The 18704-nt window shown below is 45.8% G+C and overlaps 1 protein-coding gene across 3 annotated transcripts in view; it reads right to left on the bottom strand.

Annotated features, from left to right (window-relative positions):
- DHX57 (DExH-box helicase 57) overlaps nt 1–18704 on the bottom strand; it is a 23010-nt gene extending 4306 nt beyond the window's left edge. Inside the window, exons 1-19 of one of the 3 annotated variants that reach the window (XM_030945105.1) lie at nt 18644–18704; nt 12023–12221; nt 11159–11311; nt 10715–10879; nt 9564–10366; nt 8032–8222; nt 7785–7906; nt 7328–7523; nt 6477–6601; nt 5262–5395; nt 4415–4469; nt 3919–4115; nt 3361–3477; nt 2955–3051; nt 2342–2515; nt 1612–1812; nt 885–1161; nt 233–328; nt 50–133 (exon numbers count right to left, since the gene is read on the bottom strand). In XM_030945105.1, the coding sequence (XP_030800965.1) occupies nt 50–133; nt 233–328; nt 885–1161; nt 1612–1812; nt 2342–2515; nt 2955–3051; nt 3361–3477; nt 3919–4115; nt 4415–4469; nt 5262–5395; nt 6477–6601; nt 7328–7523; nt 7785–7906; nt 8032–8222; nt 9564–10366; nt 10715–10879; nt 11159–11311; nt 12023–12216 (3381 nt within the window). In that variant the 5' untranslated portion in view covers nt 12217–12221; nt 18644–18704. Of the gene's footprint in view, nt 1–49; nt 134–232; nt 329–884; nt 1162–1611; nt 1813–2341; nt 2516–2954; nt 3052–3360; nt 3478–3918; nt 4116–4414; nt 4470–5261; nt 5396–6476; nt 6602–7327; nt 7524–7784; nt 7907–8031; nt 8223–9563; nt 10367–10714; nt 10880–11158; nt 11312–12022; nt 12222–13432; nt 13483–18643 lie in introns of those variants that run through there. The other 2 variants (XM_030945104.1, XM_030945108.1) reach the window with 2 other exon arrangements.

Raw genomic sequence — 18704 nt, 5'->3', positions numbered from 1 at the left:
TCACTGGGATTCTGCCAGTCCCTGTGCCAGGCCACAAACACTGACCTACCTGAAGAACTCTTCCTGACAGAAAGTTCTCCCTGCAGTAGTTGTAGCTTGCTTGAGAGCCCTCTTTGATACTTAAACGCCATCCCTGATTGAGAAGATGGGAGGAAGCCTTTAATAAAACATTTCTGCTTGGATATCAAACACATGACAAAACCCCAAGAGAGGATACTGAGTTTTAACTCACCTTATAGGCCTGGAGAAGAGCCAGGTAGTCACTGTTTCCTACTGCAAACTCCAGCTTCTTTTTGTTTGCTTCTTCCCTTTTATCCCATGGTGACACCTAGACAGGCAGTAACAGGTTAGTGTGTTCTTCCCCTCACCACCTGGACAAGCCATTCTAGAGCTACATGGCACATTCTCTTTGGTATTTTCACAGCACCTCACCGTCAGAATGCAAATTTTCCCTGTGAGTAACAGAAAATATGAGGCATTCAAAAGAGCACCTGATTCAAAAAGCCAAAGTGACAGTGAAGACACAGAGATCCAAACTGACCTCTGCATTCACAGCTCAGACCTGTCAGCTCCATCCATTATCACTATTTCACAGTTTATATTACCAGTAATTCTCACACCAAATTCAGACAAAATGTGTGCACTTCTTAGCTAAAAATCAAAAATAATATTCACTGTTTCTACTGTATATAAATACCACTCTTAGTGCTACTACATGGTTTTGAACTTCTGCTTATAACTGGATTATTTTAACAAGCACTGCATTAACACATCAACAATTTAGGCTAAAAAGAAGAATTAAAATATCAAGTGTAGCATGCTGCAAGTCACAAGAGCATTTTGCTGCTGCACAAAAACACAGCCCTCAAGTTAAGAATACTTACAAAAGGTGACTTAAAGGCCAGGCTGGCTGCTATGGTCAGTGCAGGATCCAGGCAGCGGAAGATGGTGCCAAACAGCATGAGCTTGCCAATCCTGACATCCACAGGCAGTGAAGCCAGGTGGTATCCCAGAGGAGTGAGCTTCTCCTCCGGAGTTAACGCTCCCAGGTCCCGCAGCCGCACCTTTGATGCCTGCAAGGACTCAGTCCTGGGGGGCTCGATCAGTCGTGATAAGACAGAGTGAAGACTCTGCTCAGAAAACATCTCCAGGATCTTAATTCTTAAGAGGAGGGGAGGGAAAGTTAAAAAGACAAAATAAAGAAAGAAAAAAAGGCAGCTTAGTTCCATACACAGGATTTTAAAAAAGCAAGCTTTTGTAAAAACAGGTTGAAAAAAGCAAACAGAAAACATGCATTGAAGCACACACTCCCTAGAAGAGGGCCTGTAACACAAAGCTGAATCAGGGAGCAATGTGGAGTAGTGAGTCTGTAAGAACAGATTTCCATTTAGTACACTGAGGTTTGAAATAAAATTTTTACTGCAAAACTGTAATTGGTGCTGCTTGTTTCCTTCGGTACAAAGGGGGGTGCAGTGTGCAGCAGGGACACGAAGGCCTCTTCCTTTAACGTTTGCATGGTGAGGGTGCTTGCTGTGGGTTGTGGCAGGTGCTCCCTGCAGCAAAGGAAGGACATTCTGCACGCTGGCTTTTTCAGGAAACACAAGAGCTCACCTTAGACAGAGCTGCTCCAAGGGCACTCTCTGTATTTCTGGCAGCTGTTGTTTTACAAGCTGATGGTTGTAGTGGTGGCTGCTGAAGAGGTGGAAGCAGACGCCCGAGGCCACACGTCCTGCTCGCCCTTTCCTCTGCAGAGCACTGGCCTTGGACACAAAGGTGTCCTCCAGACTTTCCATTCCTTTGCTTGGGTCGTATCTACAAGACAGCAAGAGACAGGCTTGTATGCACACAGCCACAGAATGGTTTGGCTTGGAAAGGACCTTAAAGATCATTCAATTTCAACTTCCTTTGCCACATGCAGGGACAGTTTCCACCAGACCAGGTTGCTCGGAGCCCTCTCCAGCCTGGTCTTGGACCTTCCAGGGATGGGGCAGCCAGAGCTTCTCTGGAAAACCTGTGCCAGTGCCTCCCCACAGTGAAGAATTTCTTCCTAACATTCAATCTAAACCTGCCCTCTTCCAGTCTGAAGCCATTTCACACTTTGTCCTGTCACCTGCCCTTGTAAGGAGCACACAGAGAACAGGCTGCAGGCAGAGCAGGAAGATGCTGCCATCTTCTGTATGGATACAATTCCCACCCCTGCACTTGGATCTGAGCTTAGACTGGCTTTCTCCACCTCATAGCAGCTTTCTACAGCCCAAGTTTTGTTCCAGTTTTTCCCAGCTCTTTGGAAAACTCAAGGCTTGACACAGTTTACAAAATCCCAAGGAATAAGTGCCAGTACCTTTTCTCTTTCATTTTTCCAGAGTCAATCACATAGACCACATCATCGATGGTGACAGATGTCTCTGCAATGTTGGTGGAGATGATGATTTTGGTAACTCCTGCAGGAGGCCTGAGGAACACAGACTGCTGTTCTTCACTGGACAGTGAGGAATGAAGTGGATAAACCACACACCTGCAAGAACAACAGGACAAGATGCTCAAGGCATCTCCAGCCTCTTCCTTCTTGGGAACAATCTGCCTGCACACACTTTTGCCTCACTAGGTATTGTTCAGAGTGTTACTTCTCCTTATAACCATCTAAGGCCAACCATCCACAACCACAACTAAATGTAACTCAGCAAACATTCTGAGATTTCAGCAGCCTGGATCATGCAGAGGACAAAATGGAAACCACTCCTCACTAGAGCCACTGAGAACTTCAACAAGTGACCTTCCTGAGCTGAGGAGAAAAACAAAAGGAGGGAGCCAACAAGATAGAAAAGGAATTACCCTGACTGGAGTCAGCTCACACATTTGATCAAGCTAATTTATCCCTGGATAAAGGCAGGCTTTGTGCAGGAAATTACTATTTATGGGTAAAGACTGACAGTTTTGGAACTTTTCTGCCTTACCTCTTGCTGTGTCTGTTATTAAAAAGAGCATTAGTCTGAAGCTGTTCATAAAGCATCTTGATTTCTGCCAGGCCAGGCAAAAATATCAACACAGCACCTATATATGTAGATAAAAAAAATTAAAAGTCACTCAACAAAAAGGACAGCACAATATTTTATTAATGTGCAATTATTGTACTAAAAAGTACACTGTAACAGTCCTTCACAAAAGACTTCTCAAAGCAGACAATTTTCTCACCTCCCCCCTCCCATGTATATCACAAGCTTTGTAACTCAACTAGCAATTTATTTTTTTCAAAAATAGTCAGTAGCTACAGAACCTCTGCATGAAAATCATTAGCTTTGGGCTGTCCAAGAAACTTCCAAGAATCTTCTTTCATTTATTTCCCAAGGATAATGAAATTACCTGGGGGGTATGAATGTCTGCCAGCAACTATCCATTCCAGCAAGGCTTCAATTAATTCTAGATTTACTTTGTCCAAGTCCATGACAGACATTGTTTTCAACACTGCCTTGCTAACCCCTGGGAGAAAAGAAATAAAAGATGCAGTAAATCCATGTCTTGTAAAAAACATCTGTGGATGCGTGGGACCAGTGACAGCTTTGTTTAAAGAGCACCTGGCTTAGACCTGAAGAGGGCAGATCCATGCTGTGCCTCAAGCAAAGCTGCTTCAGCAAGAACAAAGAGCAAAATGGAACTAAGAAAGCATCTGAAAAGGGATGGAAAGAGACAGTAGCTGAAAATTGTCTGTTTTCAGATGCTAAGAACTAGTTTCAGCCAAGATCTCTGCTTGTTGTTTAAGAGAACAATGGGTTCTCTTTTATTTTTTTTAAACTAGTAGGAAGTTTCTCATCTAGAACTTCACAAGTGCAAAACTCTGAATTAGAGATAAGCATTCAGCTTACAGTGATAATATCCCATGTTGTCTGTGTGCCAATTTATTAAATTTAAGAAGGAGTTCACCTTTATATCGTGTAAGGAGCTGCTTCAGAGTTAATTTCTGGTCTGGGTCTGAATCTCTGACCACGGTGTCAGTGGTTTCCACAAGGCCAGCACGCCTCAGGTCCTCCTCTACTTCTTCAAATGCAGTTCTTTTGTGTCTCCCATTCTGTTCTTGCTTTACCTTCCTCCTGTAGGGACTGCTGTCCTCTAAAACATACCTGGGCAGCAGAAGAACATTTGGTAGTGTGGAAAGAAGACTAACAGTCTCCTTCTAATAACTAATTACAGAGATAGGGTTTCTAAAATATTTTTTTTAAGTCTGAGAGGAACTTTGTATAAAGCATAGATAATATGAAGGTCAAGGTGCTTTAGTAGAGCCCCAAGAGTGCAGGTGATGAGGGAGATCTGAGAGGATTTACTTTTAAAATAAATGCACAGAACTACTGCAGTCTCAAGGTCAAAAGTGTAACCTCAACCTCACCACCCAAATACATCTGAGAACGTGTGAATTTCACACCTTGTCATTGCAATCACATCTTCCAGAAAAAACTGGTCCACAGGAAACGTTCGACCTGAAAGAAAGCATGAGAATAAATCTATTTACACAATAAATCTATCTACACAACAGGATGGAGAAAAGAGGAAAAATACCAAAGATTACTGTAATTTTATACAGGTTATTATGCCATACACTGGCTTCACAGCTCTCATCTACACTGCACTCTTCAGCACAATTTCTGACTAGGACAAACAGTGGGTGTCTTCCAAGCATGGAGTGTTCAAGGCCAGGTTGGATGGGGCTTTGAGCAACCTGGTCTAGTGACAGAACATCCCTGCCCATGGCAGGGGGTGAAACTAGAGGATCTCTAAGGGCTCTTCCATCCCAAACCGATCTAGGATTCCAGGGTAACATGCACAGTGCACTCACACAGGCAGAGAAGGACAGATACACTTAGGGGAACACACCCATGTTCCCCTCCAGCTCCACATCATAACTCAGCAATTTAAAAGGCACATTGGGCTAAATGTGTACACATCCAGCTGGACCCTCTCACTGATCCTTTTCTCACAAGGATACAGGAGAGTCTTCAGCTGTGGTGAACCTAACCCAGGGAACCATGTCATGCACACACCATGTAACGATTGTCTTCTGAGGAGGGAAACTCTGCTGGTATACAGAGAGCACAAAAATGTCAACATTTCCAAGTCCTTTCTCTCCTAAATCTCATCGGTCTCTCCCTCTAAGTCTTCAGCATCGAATTTCTGGCATACATCCTCATCATGAATTGAGAAACGCTTTGCAAGAAGAAATGATAAATCAAATCTTAAAATGATGAATGACAATAAAAATGAACGGTTTTCACCTGGTATGTTGATGATTGGACAGGAGTGGAAGTACTGAGAGAAAAGCTCAGCATTCAGGGTGGCACTCATCAGTATAATGCGCAGGTCTGGCCTCTGAACCATTATATCCTTCAAAACCAGCAGCAGGAAGTCACTGAAGAAAACACGCAAAATAACACTTGAACGTCTTCAGCATTAACTTTCAGATTATTTTTCTCCCCTTCTGTATATCTTCCTGGTGTTTTCAAGAGCACAGCAACACCACCACAGAAGCATGAGCTTGTTGGAATGGCCCAGCGAAAAGCAATCTGCAAATCTGACTCTTTTCTCGTTGTCCCTTACTGGAGTGTCAGGATTACTTAGCAAAACCATTTAAACAAGAAGTTTTATAAATGACTTACATTAATGACAACACAGGAACATCAGATAAGAAATTAACTCAAAGTAACAGATGAGTCCTTTTTGCTCCTCTTCTTCACTGGAAGAGTTACTCAAACTTACCCACTCTTCTCAGCTCAATATATTTTTCCCACTATATTTATAGCTTTTGTGGCATGACTAGAAGACTGGCTTGAAGTGATTTTTAAATAAGAAAGAAGAGGAATCCTTGAGAGACACAAGCACTTCTAAGTGGCTAAAATACCACTTGAGCTGCAGAATAATGGGTAAGAGACAAAGCCTCTTAGAAACCCACTGCACTGCAGTGTTTGACAAGGAAAACCAAGAAAAGGATGCTTGCCACTTAATTTCCAAAGATACTGACAAATGTTATCTTTTGCCTGTGATCAGCAGGCAAGTGAGGTAAAACTGCAGGAGGCTAGAGCAGGATAGGATGAGACTGTCTAGTAAAATCTACAGACTGGAAAGAAATGTGAGCATTTGTCCCTTGCTCTGCTGAAGCCTGCATGTGAAGAATTATGGTATTTGATAGAAGTTGAAACAAGGAAATGGTAAGAAACAGCTTGGGCTGAAAAGTTACTTAACCCTCCAGCCCTATCCAAAACCTCTTTGCAACACTGCTGCAATGTGAGGGCGCTTTGGAGGCGCAGCAATTTCTGAGATGTGCTTTCTCACAAGCTGCTGCAGCACAACTTCCTACTGCCCAAAGACAAGAACCTAAACCCAGACTCATTCCACCATCCCATACCACTGCCACAGGATCAGCTACTGGCACCTTAGCCACCTTTGACTGCATTTCTTCATTTTGCTTACAGGATCTTTAAGAGATTATTTACCTTTCTTCTGTTCTTTCGTGAACTTCATCAACAATAACATGAGTGACTCCCTGCAAAGTCAGATCTCCTTCCAGCCTTCTCAACAGCACACCAGTAGTGCAGTACAAAAGCCTGGTAGCTGAGGACTTGAAGGGTAAGACAAAGCATTCAGTTGACTCTGGGCAAATTAACACAGTGCAAAGAGAGTATGTGCTGCTGTAAAGCATTTGGTTTCAGCTCAGTGCCAGGTTTGACTGAGAGGGAACAAGTAAGCCCTGCTGGAGATGGATTTTAATTTCTTGACTGACACAACACCTGCTTATTACCAAGGGGCATTGCTACCTATCAAAAAATATGAACTGCTTTTCCTGTGGACACTGTTTTCTGATAAACAACTCAGATCTCTCTTCCTAGGAAGATTTGGTGAGTCTCTTTTTTAGCATACATCTTGGAAAAAGCAATCAGCTGCAACACAGACAAAACTTCACTTCCAACACAGCAGTTTCTGTCTGGCTGTAGCTGCACCCTCAGTCTCCACTTGGGAGACACATGGGAATGGCAACAGGCAGAAAAGCAGCCAGCAGCCTTCCAAAGGATGGCAGGATTACTCACACTCTCAAAGCCCTTCACCTTGCTCAACAGAAAGCAAACCTGCAAGACACAGCACTGCCCGCTCATTCTACAAAGTGAACTGTGCAACTTGAGATGAAATAAAATACAGAACATGTTTCATAGTATTTTGTAAATACAGATGATACAAACTTGCTTATCTCACTGCATGGCAGGTTTAGGGCAGAGATTCTGTACACTAGAGAAGCACTAAGCACATTTTAATAGGAGTAAATGAAAACCAGCAAGCCAAGCATACGTACCTTGACACTTTCCAGACGGATCTGATATCCAACAGTGAGTCCAATCCTTTCTGTTCTTTCCTTGGCTACACGTTCAGCCACAGAAATGGCAGAGATCCTGCGAGGCTGAGTGCAGATGATGTTTGCAACTCTGCTTGGAGAGCCTTGCAATGAAGCATCCAAGATAAACTGAGGAATCTGAGTGGTTTTCCCACATCTGCAGAACAAAATCAGGAATTAATTAAAAACCCCACAAATGCAACACCTTCCACCCACATAAATTGACTGCATTCCACTGGAAATTTGCTTTGCTTCATTAGTGTGATCCTTCACATGAAGTTCACCTAGGACTGCTGTCACTGGTTACACCGGTCACAGATGAGCCACCACTCCAACCTTTCCAGAACATGCATCATATTTCATGTTATTCTGTGTATACTTTGATACATAAAGTCTGTATGTGCAATCACACTCTTACCCTGTCATGCCACTCACAACAAGAACTTGGTGGCTCTCAAGCAAATCCAGAATGTTTTCTCTCTCTTGCCAAGCAGGGAGCTTCTGTCTTTCATACAGCATGGACTGAAAGTGCCTGGAAGACTGATGGACAAACACAGCACAGCTGTAAGAACACCACTGGGATGGAATAGAACCATCTGAAACAACAGTTTGTAATATTTTATTTCTCTAAAGTAAGCAACAAAACTGTGTTCTGCACACTGTACCTTTTTCTGCCGAAACTGCGCGCAGATTTTAACATTTTCATTGTACAGAGACTTTGCCTGCACATCATACTTTTTGGAAAGCTTCTTCTTCAAGTTCACATAACTCTCATTCTCCACAACAACTTGTTCAGGCTCTTCCTCCTCCTCTTCTGCCACCACCTCTTCTTCCTGAGGCTCTGACACTGTTGAGGCTTGAGACAGAAAGTGTACAGTTAAATATTGTTATTGCTAAGGAACAGGCAATGAAGGAAAGAGGGACATGTTCCAGCAGCATTTCCAACAAAGAACCTTGTTAGACTGGGCCTGAGGGTCTGCAGGACTGTTTCTGACATGCATTTAGTTCAACACCCCCAGCAAACCTCCCCTCACCTCACCAAATCACCCACAGCTTCTCCAGCCCCATCCCACTTGTCCCTACCCCTGTACCAGGGTCGGGGTGGCCACACATGGTTACGTGGTTTGCCTTCCTGCACATTTTCCATGTGTCTCAGCTCAGTTCTCTAATACACAACCACTTCTATGCAGTGCAAAATGCTTATAAATTAGGGTAGTTTTAATTAATTAAGTGTTAAGTCACTGACAAATACTTTTACACCAAAGCTGAAACTGGACCAGGTACTTCAGTGCCTTTGCCTATCAACTGAAGCAGGATTTGCTCAGACTGTCAGCCAGCCCTTGAAAGTTTTAAGGCTACTTTTATTAAAAAAAAAGGTATTTTATAGCATAAGGAATATTTTATAACTAAAGAAAATTATTTGGGATCTCAGTTTCTAGAACAAAGCTGTCTTTCTGCCGAGGTGTTCAAAAAATGGAATACTTTGTCTTACTGCAGAAAAAGCACAGTTTGTCTCTATTTAAGAACTCTACAACTCGATGCACTTGAACACTGTCTTGAAAAAAGCTTGCCTTAGATAAAAGTAGTTTTGGAATTGAGAGCTGGAAAGTCACCCTGCCACAAGTGACACGGACTCAACTCTCCCCCTGTGAAATCAACCTGTCTGCACCAGCATAGATAGAAAGGGATGATACTTGAACAACATTCTATAACCACTTTCCACATTTGCTCAGCCTTAAATCCACCTTTGTAAGATAATTTTGAGGAGCTGCTGGTAATTTTAAGTAATCTAAAAAAAGAGGTTTCTGAACTGATAAGTCGCAGACGCAGCAAAGCTTGCAAACAGCCCTTCCTGTTCCCTTCCAAGCACATTTCTCTGGTCCATTCTGGTGAGCTCACATCTCCCAGTGCTTTCTACAGCTTGTGTGGCAGTGGGCATCACTCACTCTGCCAAACCAAACTCTGCTCCTTGAACTCAGTTCTGGGTAGTACAAAACCTCTCTGCTGCAGCTTGATTACAGAAGGAACTTCCTGAGGCACACACAGATCATGGATCTAGCTCACCACATGACTTCAATCTCCAGAAATAGATTTGGAACAGATGGCTGAACTGGGGGCTCTGCCTTATCTCTCTTTTTTCCTTTTAAATCTTTCTGACTGTTCTTAGCCCAGAAATCATAAAGGAGATTTGGTGTACCTTCAGCCTGTTGATTTGAAGCAGGTGCACTCTCTGTCTGTGGCTTTACAGGAGGTGCTGCCAGCACGGAGACAGGAGGAACACTGAACTTGTGATGAGTATTGCTCAGGAGCTCACTGATCTCATGTTCATCTTCTAAACAGGTCACCAAGGTGTACACCACTGGCTCATGAGACTCTGCAGCTGCCAAGGCCTTTCCAAAGAGGAACTCAGCAATGTGCAGACGACAAGCAAGAGGCAGATTCTCGTCAGTGGAGTAAAATGCCACAAGAGGTGCTTGAAGGGGATACTTGTTCTCATCAGGAAATCTCACTTCAAGTTCATATATGGGACCATCATTATGTCTGAGATGAGCATCGTCTACAGAGTTCTTGGATGTGTTTAGTGGATGGTTTGGAGGGAATTCATGTCTAAATCTGCATTTTGAACCAAACCTGCAGCCTCCTTGGAGGTAAAATTTACATATTTCCTTTGAAGTCTGTTTTGCTGTGTCCTTTGTACTTTTTTGTTTAGATTTACTGAACCTATGTGCCAGGTAGTCCAATTCCAAACTAAAAGTCCAAACATGATTTTTAATCCTTTCAACAAATTTTTCTCCATAAATTGACCGGAGGGCAAAAGCTTCTTCTTGTCTCTGCTCTAAACACTCCTCTTGACTGGCTTCAGCAGCTGCTGCAGAAACCTGCATCTTCTCTCCATACTTTTCAGAGAAGCACTGCAATAGCAAATCCTCCAATGATGCCCCAATATTACCATTGTAGGATCTCAGCACTGCCCTGCAGCGCTCACAGTCAAAACCATACCTGCACCAAAACAGAGAAAACAGGGCAACAAGTGAGTGAGAGGCTTGTGTGAAGCAAAATAACCACAGACCTGCTTGACCAGGCTCACAGCAAGGGAGTGTGCATGGCACTGCCTCACACCTCAGAATGCAGCACTTAACAGTTTCAGGGTTAGATTTCCCCACTCCACTACAGAAATTAAACTCTTCAGAAAAAGCTGCCACATATAAAAAGCTCCCAAAACAAGCAAAAGTACTGAATAACTACTAAAATCTGAGCAAAATGGATGAAGAACACAAGGAGGGCTTACAGAGTATTGAGACCAGGGATCTACCTCTTCATGATACACATTATTCAATAAAGCATCACCTGGAGAGTTTGTGCACAGCAAATGAAGACACTTCACTGGCCACAATTCTGTGCTCAGCTGGCTCAGCAGACAACCTTGGCATTGCATCAGAAGCTTCCTGTTCTGTTGACCAGCACTGTTCATCATCCAGGTAATCAGGCTCATCATCATCTTCTCCAGCTACACTGATAAAAAGAGTTATCAAGTTGAAATGAAACAAAATTAAAATGTTGAGGAGACACAAAACTCTGCCTCTGCAGTTTTAAATCCTTCATTTAAATGGTAGATTTGGCTACCCTTTTCCCAGAGTTAATACTGTAATAGGACAAAGCAGAGTCAAAATCATAGGATTTGACATATAATTAAAAGTTAAGGGAAAAAATACTGTTTTCATTTTTAACAGTATGCCTGCTAAAGCATGCTCATGTAGAGAAGCTGGAAGTAGTGCCTCCATTTAAACTAACTCTGATTCAGGTGCCAGCTCCTGCCCTTGCAGTTCTTGAAGGAGTTCTTTCACTCTTCTCTGGTTCTCTGACGTCATGTGTATGGTCTGCAGAGGCATTCTTGCTTCAGGCCTCTGCTTCATTTGCCCTCCTCTTCTGGCAGGGGCACTTGATCTGAAAATTAAAATAGGACACAACCATGAGTTATCTGCTGGCTCAAATGTTCTTGACTGAATTGGGATGTTGGGGCCTAAACTTGTAATTCAAACCAGGAAAATCAAAATAAGATAAATCCATGCCCTAAGGATTATTTAGCTGGAATCACTCTTACGTGACCATGATTTGTGAGTCTTTATCTGCACAAACATGTGCATATATGTATTGTATCCTGTGTCGAATCCAAAATTATTTGCTGAACACTTTGCTAGGTAAAGCTGTTCTTAGACTACAATACAACCACATATTTCTAAGCTAGATGGGTCAGAACATACACAAGATACTAAAATAATTTTAAACTGCTGATTTTCTCTGGCCCAGCTTCTGTTCTGTAATACACAGATATTAATATCCTGTGTTTATTAATGTGTTTTGACCAAAAGTGTCCTGAAATTACTTTATGTCCGAAGAAGAAAATCAGAGGTTATAATCTCTACAAAATAAAACACTTAGCTAGGTATCAAATTTAAAAAACATTAATCAAAACAGGCATGTAAAACCTGCTTCATACTGAAACACTTCCATCACCCTTTCACTCTTCTCTATATTCAAACACGTCCAAAAACCAGCCCCAAATGTCTATGTATGTCAACATACAAAAAGTATCTCAAATGGTCCAAAGTATCCCAAACACCTCTATGCCAATTCCCCCCAAACCAACAGAAATACCTGGATTCTAGCCTTGGTTCCTCAAAGAGACAAAAATCATCTCCATCGTCCCAAATTTTGGTTGAACATTTCCTACTTCCACCAAGCTGAGGCTTGTTTGAATGGCCACTGCCGCCTCCTCGTCTTCCACCGCCTCCTTTGCCTCGTCCTCCTCCTCTGTTGGGCTTTCCTTTTTTCCTCGCTAACCAACTCATGTTTCCTTGGGGAAGAAGAGGAAAAAACAGTCCTTAGTTGTGAAGGTGATTAAACCCATCATGTATGTCTGAGCACACATTATTTGTTTTTCTCTCAAACCACAGTTGATTATCTGCATGTTGGTGTGTCTGTATGCACCTGGAGCATAAAGTATTCTTCTGGAACATTGTCTAGTGAGTTCTGTGGCTTTAGAAAACAAAAGTAACATTCCTCAGCCAAAAGCTGCAAGTCTGACAAAACCCTCTGGCAAAAGCATGAGCCTACCACTCTGATGGAACCCTCTTGGACATGGAAGCCCACAGGACAAACCTTCAAGGGAAATTTCACAGAAGCCTCTGCCCTATCACTTTTTAACTCAGCAGCGTGTGCAGGGCTGAGACTAAAAGGTGGAAGTGGAGTTAAAGCCCAAGATACAATGGTTTTTTTCACATTATCTCACACTGGGCTCCCTTCTGCAGGGAGCTGCCCATGCTGCTGAGCCTGGCCAGGGGAGTGACGGGACTTGTCCTGGCAAACAGGCGGCCTCCTCCCCTTCTCTCAGCAGCGTCTTTCCCAGCGCTGACAGCCCAGCCCATCAGCACTGCCCAGCATTAACACATCCTCCTGCTGCACCTCCTGCTCATGGGACAGGTGAGCAGCTGGGGGCAGCGCGGCAGGAATTTATTCCCTGGATCTTTCACTGGCACCTCCACAGCCAGGGTAAGACCTGATGTGGCCGCGCACAAGTAACAGCCCAAACGAGGGCTTGGGAAAGAAGCAAGTTCCCCCTTTTGTGGCCGCTCTTCCCACTCCAGCTCCACTGGGGCTGGCCAGGAGCTCAGAGCCAAGCTGATCCCGCCCGGGGCAGTTCGGCAGAAGTGAAGGAGGGAGAAGGGAGACCATGGCAGGTGCCCTGAGGGAGGGAGAAGGGAGACCATGGCCGGTGCCCCGAGACCTCTGTCACACACGGTTCCGTCTCCTTCCTCTCAGCTCAGAGCACAGAGCCCCGGGCACGGAGCAGCTCCGCCGGCTCCTCCCGCCCTTCCCCACGCACCTGCCCCATCTCGGCTGTCTGGGGACCCTCCATCCTCTCCCAGCCCGCGCTCCCCGGACTCCATCCCCTGCCCACCTCCCCTCAGCCGAGCCCCCGCGCAGCCCCTTCCCCTCCACCCTCGCTCTCCGCGGAATCGTGACACCCCCGGCAGCTCCACCACTCCTTTTCCCCAGCGTTCCCACCTCTCTGCCCGCTACCTCCCGGACTCCCCGATCCGGATCCGAGGCGTTTCCCTTCCGGGCCACGGCACCTCCGCCGGCCCCGGCCCGCCCCGTTCCTGCCGCCCCGCCCCGCTCCCTGCGCAGCGCCCGGCGCTGGGAATTGCGTGTGGCTTTAGGCTGCCGTGCGTTTGAATATCTCTGTGTGTGCGGCTGGAACAGTGACACCGGCTGTTTGTTCCTCAGCAGGCATGCTGGTTTTTAAAGTATCTCTCGTATTCCCGAGTGAAGACGAGAACGGTGCTTGAAAGTCTTGGTAGGTGCTCGCTGCACCAAGCCACAGGTTCCTGAGGGAGCTGGGGGGGCTCGGCCTGGAGAAAAGGAGGCTCGGGGAGTCTTCATCACTCTCTGCAATTCCCCGACAGGAGCAGCCAGCTGGGGGTCAGCCTCCTCCCCCAGGTTACAAGTGACAGGAGAGGAAACGGCTTCAAATTGTGCCAGGGAAGGTTTAGATTGTCTGTTAGGAAATGTATTCATGGAAAGGGTGGCCAGGCATTGGGACGGGCAGCCCGGGAAGCACCATCCTTGGAAGTGTTAACCCTGGGATGCGGCACTTGGGGACGGCCACGGGTTGTTGGTGGGCCTGGCAGTGTTGTGTTAATGGCTGTACTCGGAGGTCGTCTCCAACCTTCACTACAAAACCCAGTGTGTGGGACTAAAAGAGAGGAAAGTGATACCAGTTTCAGGGTGAGGGTGACATAAGTGACAACAGACCCCAAAGCTGTGTCACTGAGGTGGGGAAGGCATCGCTGCAGATCCCTGCACGCACAGGGTCACCCATGACAGCTGCCCTGCAGCACATCCTGTCGGGTCTTGACTCTATGGATGGAGACTCCACAACCCCCCCAGGCAACCTGTATCAGGTTGGAGTTTAAAGGAAAAAAAAAATTTACACACTGGCTTGGCTGTATAAGAACCACCTCAGCCCCCAACCCAGAGACAACACCTGCCATGAGGCTGTTTCCTTAGGGTCCTTCTGCAGATGGTGGCCACAGTCACCACTCTGATGGTCCATGTGGGTTTGTTCTGCCCCAGAGAGGCAGAGCACCCCTTCCCCACCACCCCCACAAGGGAGAGAATGGTTCATAGCAACGCTGCTGACTCACATTTTGTGCCACCCAAAAGTGCCTGCTCCAGCAGGGCTTGTGTGCTCCATGGACCCACCTCTGGGAACAGTCTGTCCACAGGAGATGGAGAGTCAGCTCTGGGAGAAGTGGCTCTCTACAAATGCATTGCATGGTCTCATGGGGTTTTGCCTCTCAGATGCCTTCTTGTCCTGAAGTGAAAATACTTCTATTCTCATATATATATATATATATATACACCATTCTCCTTTCCTAGAGGGGGCCTGCAAAAGGACACCTGAGTTTGTGCTTGAGGGGAACAGTCAATTTTGTTCAATTTTCTTGTTTTTTGCTTCTGAAATAGCCAGCTCAAAAAACAAAAACAAACAAACAAATAAAAACCAAACAAAAAAAACCCTAAGCAACCTAAGCAACAACCTAAACCTAAGCAACAACAAAACAACAACAACAACAAAAACAAAAACAAAAAAAACCAAAAACCAACCAACCAAAAAACCAAATAACAAAACCCAGAAAAGAAATACTGTGTCCTCTGTCCCTAGACCTTGACTTCATAGTTAGCAGCATCTTCCAGAGATCTTCTGCTAATTTAGGAGCCTGTCCTTTCAGCTCCTTTGCTAGGGCTCCACATTTATCTCAGCTGCACAGCAATTATACTGATTTAGGCTGTGCAGTTTCACATTTCACATTTTCTGCCTGGAGGGTATCTTTGAAGCAGATCTTTGTCTTTCAGGGAGAAATCAGTCTGCCTTTTGTTACTGTGCCTCCTCCTTTATGTCTCCCTGTTCTTGTGCTTCAGAGTAGCTCGGTGGACTGGCCCAAGCACTGCCCTGCCAGCCCTGCCCTTGGGTTTCTTGCATTCTCCACATGCTCCCTTTGGGGCAAAGAGCCCTCCAGTGAAGGGCTGATCCTCCTTAGGGAAGACACTGAGCAGGTGTGGAGGGCTGCTGCTCCCCACTCTCCAAGCTCTTATTTATTTTTACTCAAAAGAAAATTTTTCATCATCTAGCAAGAAACAGACAATACTCAAGTGCTGGTTCGTGTTGCTGCTCCCCTGCCATGGCTACTTTGGCAGCCTTGCCCTTGGCCCCTGCGCCTTCTTGGCCCTGGCATCCCTAGGAAAGCCAGGGTGTCAGCAGGCAGGGAAGGGCTGGTCCTGTTTCCCTGTCCCCAACTGGAGGTTGTCTTTTTTGGATGCCACAGGAGGTCCTTAAGGTCCTCTGAGCCTGGCAAAGCAGCACGGCCACACCAGGCAGTGCATGGCCCCACATGGCCCCGCTGCCGTCACTGCCCAGGGCTCCTCACCCTCCCTCCCTCCCTCCCTCCCCAGCCCGGTGCAGTGCTAATTAAAAAGTCAGAAATTCTGCATCACCTTCCTCCAAGTGCACAGTCCTGGTTTTTGCATGGGCACACGAGGATGTGACCCAAGGATTATATAATTAGAAGGCTTTTGTTATGCTTGCATTTCAAATCAGTGATTAGCATGTGACAGTCCCATCCTGGGAAACGTCAAGGCACTATTGCTCTCCTCTCTCTCTCTCCTTTCTTGCACAGTGCTAATTCCCAACTCTAGCAACCACCAGTGCTGAAGGATCTTCAACTAACCCGGGGTAAGTTTAAAATGTACTTGGCTTGGGATGAAGAGTGGGGTTAATTATGCCATTTTTCATATTATGGATAAAACTAGAACCATAACTAATTATCTTGTGTGTGCAGTACCTAAAATGATATTTAAAGTGTTTTGCATCTTCAGTGCCCACAGTTATTTTCAGCTGATTTCTTCTAAGATTCTGAATGGAGATCTAGCTTCTTAGTGTGCTGGACAATCTCGTTAGGCTGCATTTATAGTGAGGTTTCTAAAATAGTTTAAAAAGGCTTTTTTTTTTTCTCTCACCATTTACAAGCTCAATTGAAGTATCATGCTGAATTGACTTATTTGGATGACAGCTGCATTAGGGTTAGTTGGACACAAAGTGCAAGAGTGATGCGAGTAAATAACTGATTTTTTGTTCTCTTTAGAGGACTGGGGGTTGTTCTCCAAGTGGGATATTTAAAACAGCCAGCAATCTCAGCCAGCAGCACTGAGACAGTCACCAGGAAGATCCCAAGCATTTATTTAGGAAAACTGTGGATGCTTAATAACTGAAGCAGCAAAAGTGCACATGGATTCCTGCACTGCTACCCATGTCATGTTTTTTGAAGCAGAATGAGGCAGGAAGCCAGACAAACAGTAACAGTTCTGCTCCAAGGCTAAGCTGTGGATGCTTTACTGAACCCTGCCTGCTTGCATGCTGAAGCTTGGTGTATCCCTCAGTCTTTTTGATCTGTGATCCTCTGCACAGCTGATTCTCCCCCAGCTGTGCCATTCCATATGGGGGGAGCGCTGGGAGGGGTGGCACGGTCACACAGCTGCAGTTCAGGCTGCAGGAGCTGCCTCCCCTCTCTGCACCGTGCATGGCTTGTGCAGGAACCCCACCCTGTGCTGCCTCAAGGGCACAACTCACTGGGACCTCATCCATCCATCTGTCCATCCATCCATCCATCCCTCCCTCCCTCCCTCCCTTCTCCCTCAGGGATCTGATGGGAAGTGGGTGCTGGCCCAGGCTCTGTTAACAGGTTGGCTGCTGTGCTGGGCAGGAGGGGCTGCAGTGCCAGCTGCTCGTGCAAGGCACCAGGGCAGGGTTCTTTGCTGGCCACCAGTGGCCAGCAGCATGGCAGTCACAAACAGCAGAAGCTCTTTGGTTCCAGCAGATTTGGCTGCTGGAGGGGAGATAGAAACAAAAGGGGAAAATACATCTTTTTGCCATGATGGAGGAATCTGGTGGCTTTAACACCTTCAAATTATTCTCTGGCCTTTGCTCTGGAGGTATTATTCTGACTAGATGAGAACTGCAGGAGTGTAAATGAGTTTTAGTGCTCAGCTCTGAGGAAACAAGCACGTCTTTGCCATTTCTTGTCCCTAAAGCAGGGGACCTGGGCTTGAATGGGAGCCTGGCAATGGCTGCCTGTGACTGGGTACTGATCCTGGCCAGTGGGGAGCTTGCAGAGGAGCAATAACATCTTGTTGATGAGGGAACTACCCTGTGCTGGCTGCCATGGCAGACAAACCTTGGATTTGCCACAGGTGGAGGCCTGGTAGTGGTTTAGGAGAGGAGCTTCATGGAGGGCTTGCACTTGCTGCTGATGAGCACAGGGAATCATGTCTGTGTATACAGGGAGGAACTTGCTCAGGACTGAGACAAAAACATGAAGGGGGGGGATCCTCTCCAGCTTTTAACTTCCTCAAGGGGGCTGCAAAAGATGGAGTCCAGAATCTTCCCAGAGGTGCACAGTGAAAGGCACTGGGAACAAGCTGCAGCTAAGGGAAACCCTGACTGGATGTAAGGAAAAATATTCTTCTTCAGGGTACTGGAGGGCCCAGAGAGGCTGTGAGGACTCCAGTGTGGGAACTGTCCAGACCAGAGCTGGAATGAGTCCTGAGGGAGTTTGACATTACTCTTGATTTGAGCAGGAAGATGAACAAGAGCCATACAAGGGCTCCTGTTCACCTTGATTCTGCTGTGAGTTTAGGACTTGTCCCCTGCCAGCAGAGGCATGGTTTCACCAAGCAGCCCCCATCCAAGGTCTTGGGGCCAAATACCAATCCTATTCTCCAACCCATTTTTGCAGCCTTTAGGCACAAGCCAGACACTGTTCAGCCAGCTCAAGCTCCCTGAAATCCTGTCCCTGGTGAGGACAATCTTAACAGCTTCCCCACCCACAGCTGGGGGGAACAGAGGACAAACTTTCTCTGCAAACAAGGGCAAGGCTCATGTTCTGTTCCAGTGATGAGGAAGGACTGGTTAGTTTTGCTTCTTATATTCAGCAATTCAGGAGAACCAGGGAGAGAGAGGCAATGTTACATATTCACCAAGTACAGCAGTGAGCCCTAAATCCTGGAAGTAGCAAATGTTAATGCAATTATTTAACATAACAAAGAACCAAGGGGCAACTCAGGAAATTGCAGGCTGCAGATAGAGGACACACAAAGACAGCTACTCTGGTAAAACAGATAAGATTTTCTGGACCCACTTAACCAAGGTCAACCTACTTTGCAGTGCAGTCAGATAGCAAAACTCCTGGTTTGCCTGGAGCAGGAGGGGATGGCGGCA

Source organism: Camarhynchus parvulus, chromosome 3 (genome assembly GCF_901933205.1).
Source record: "Camarhynchus parvulus chromosome 3, STF_HiC, whole genome shotgun sequence".
Taxonomy (NCBI): domain Eukaryota; kingdom Metazoa; phylum Chordata; class Aves; order Passeriformes; family Thraupidae; genus Camarhynchus; species Camarhynchus parvulus.
This window is presented reverse-complemented; position numbering and strand designations above follow the sequence as displayed.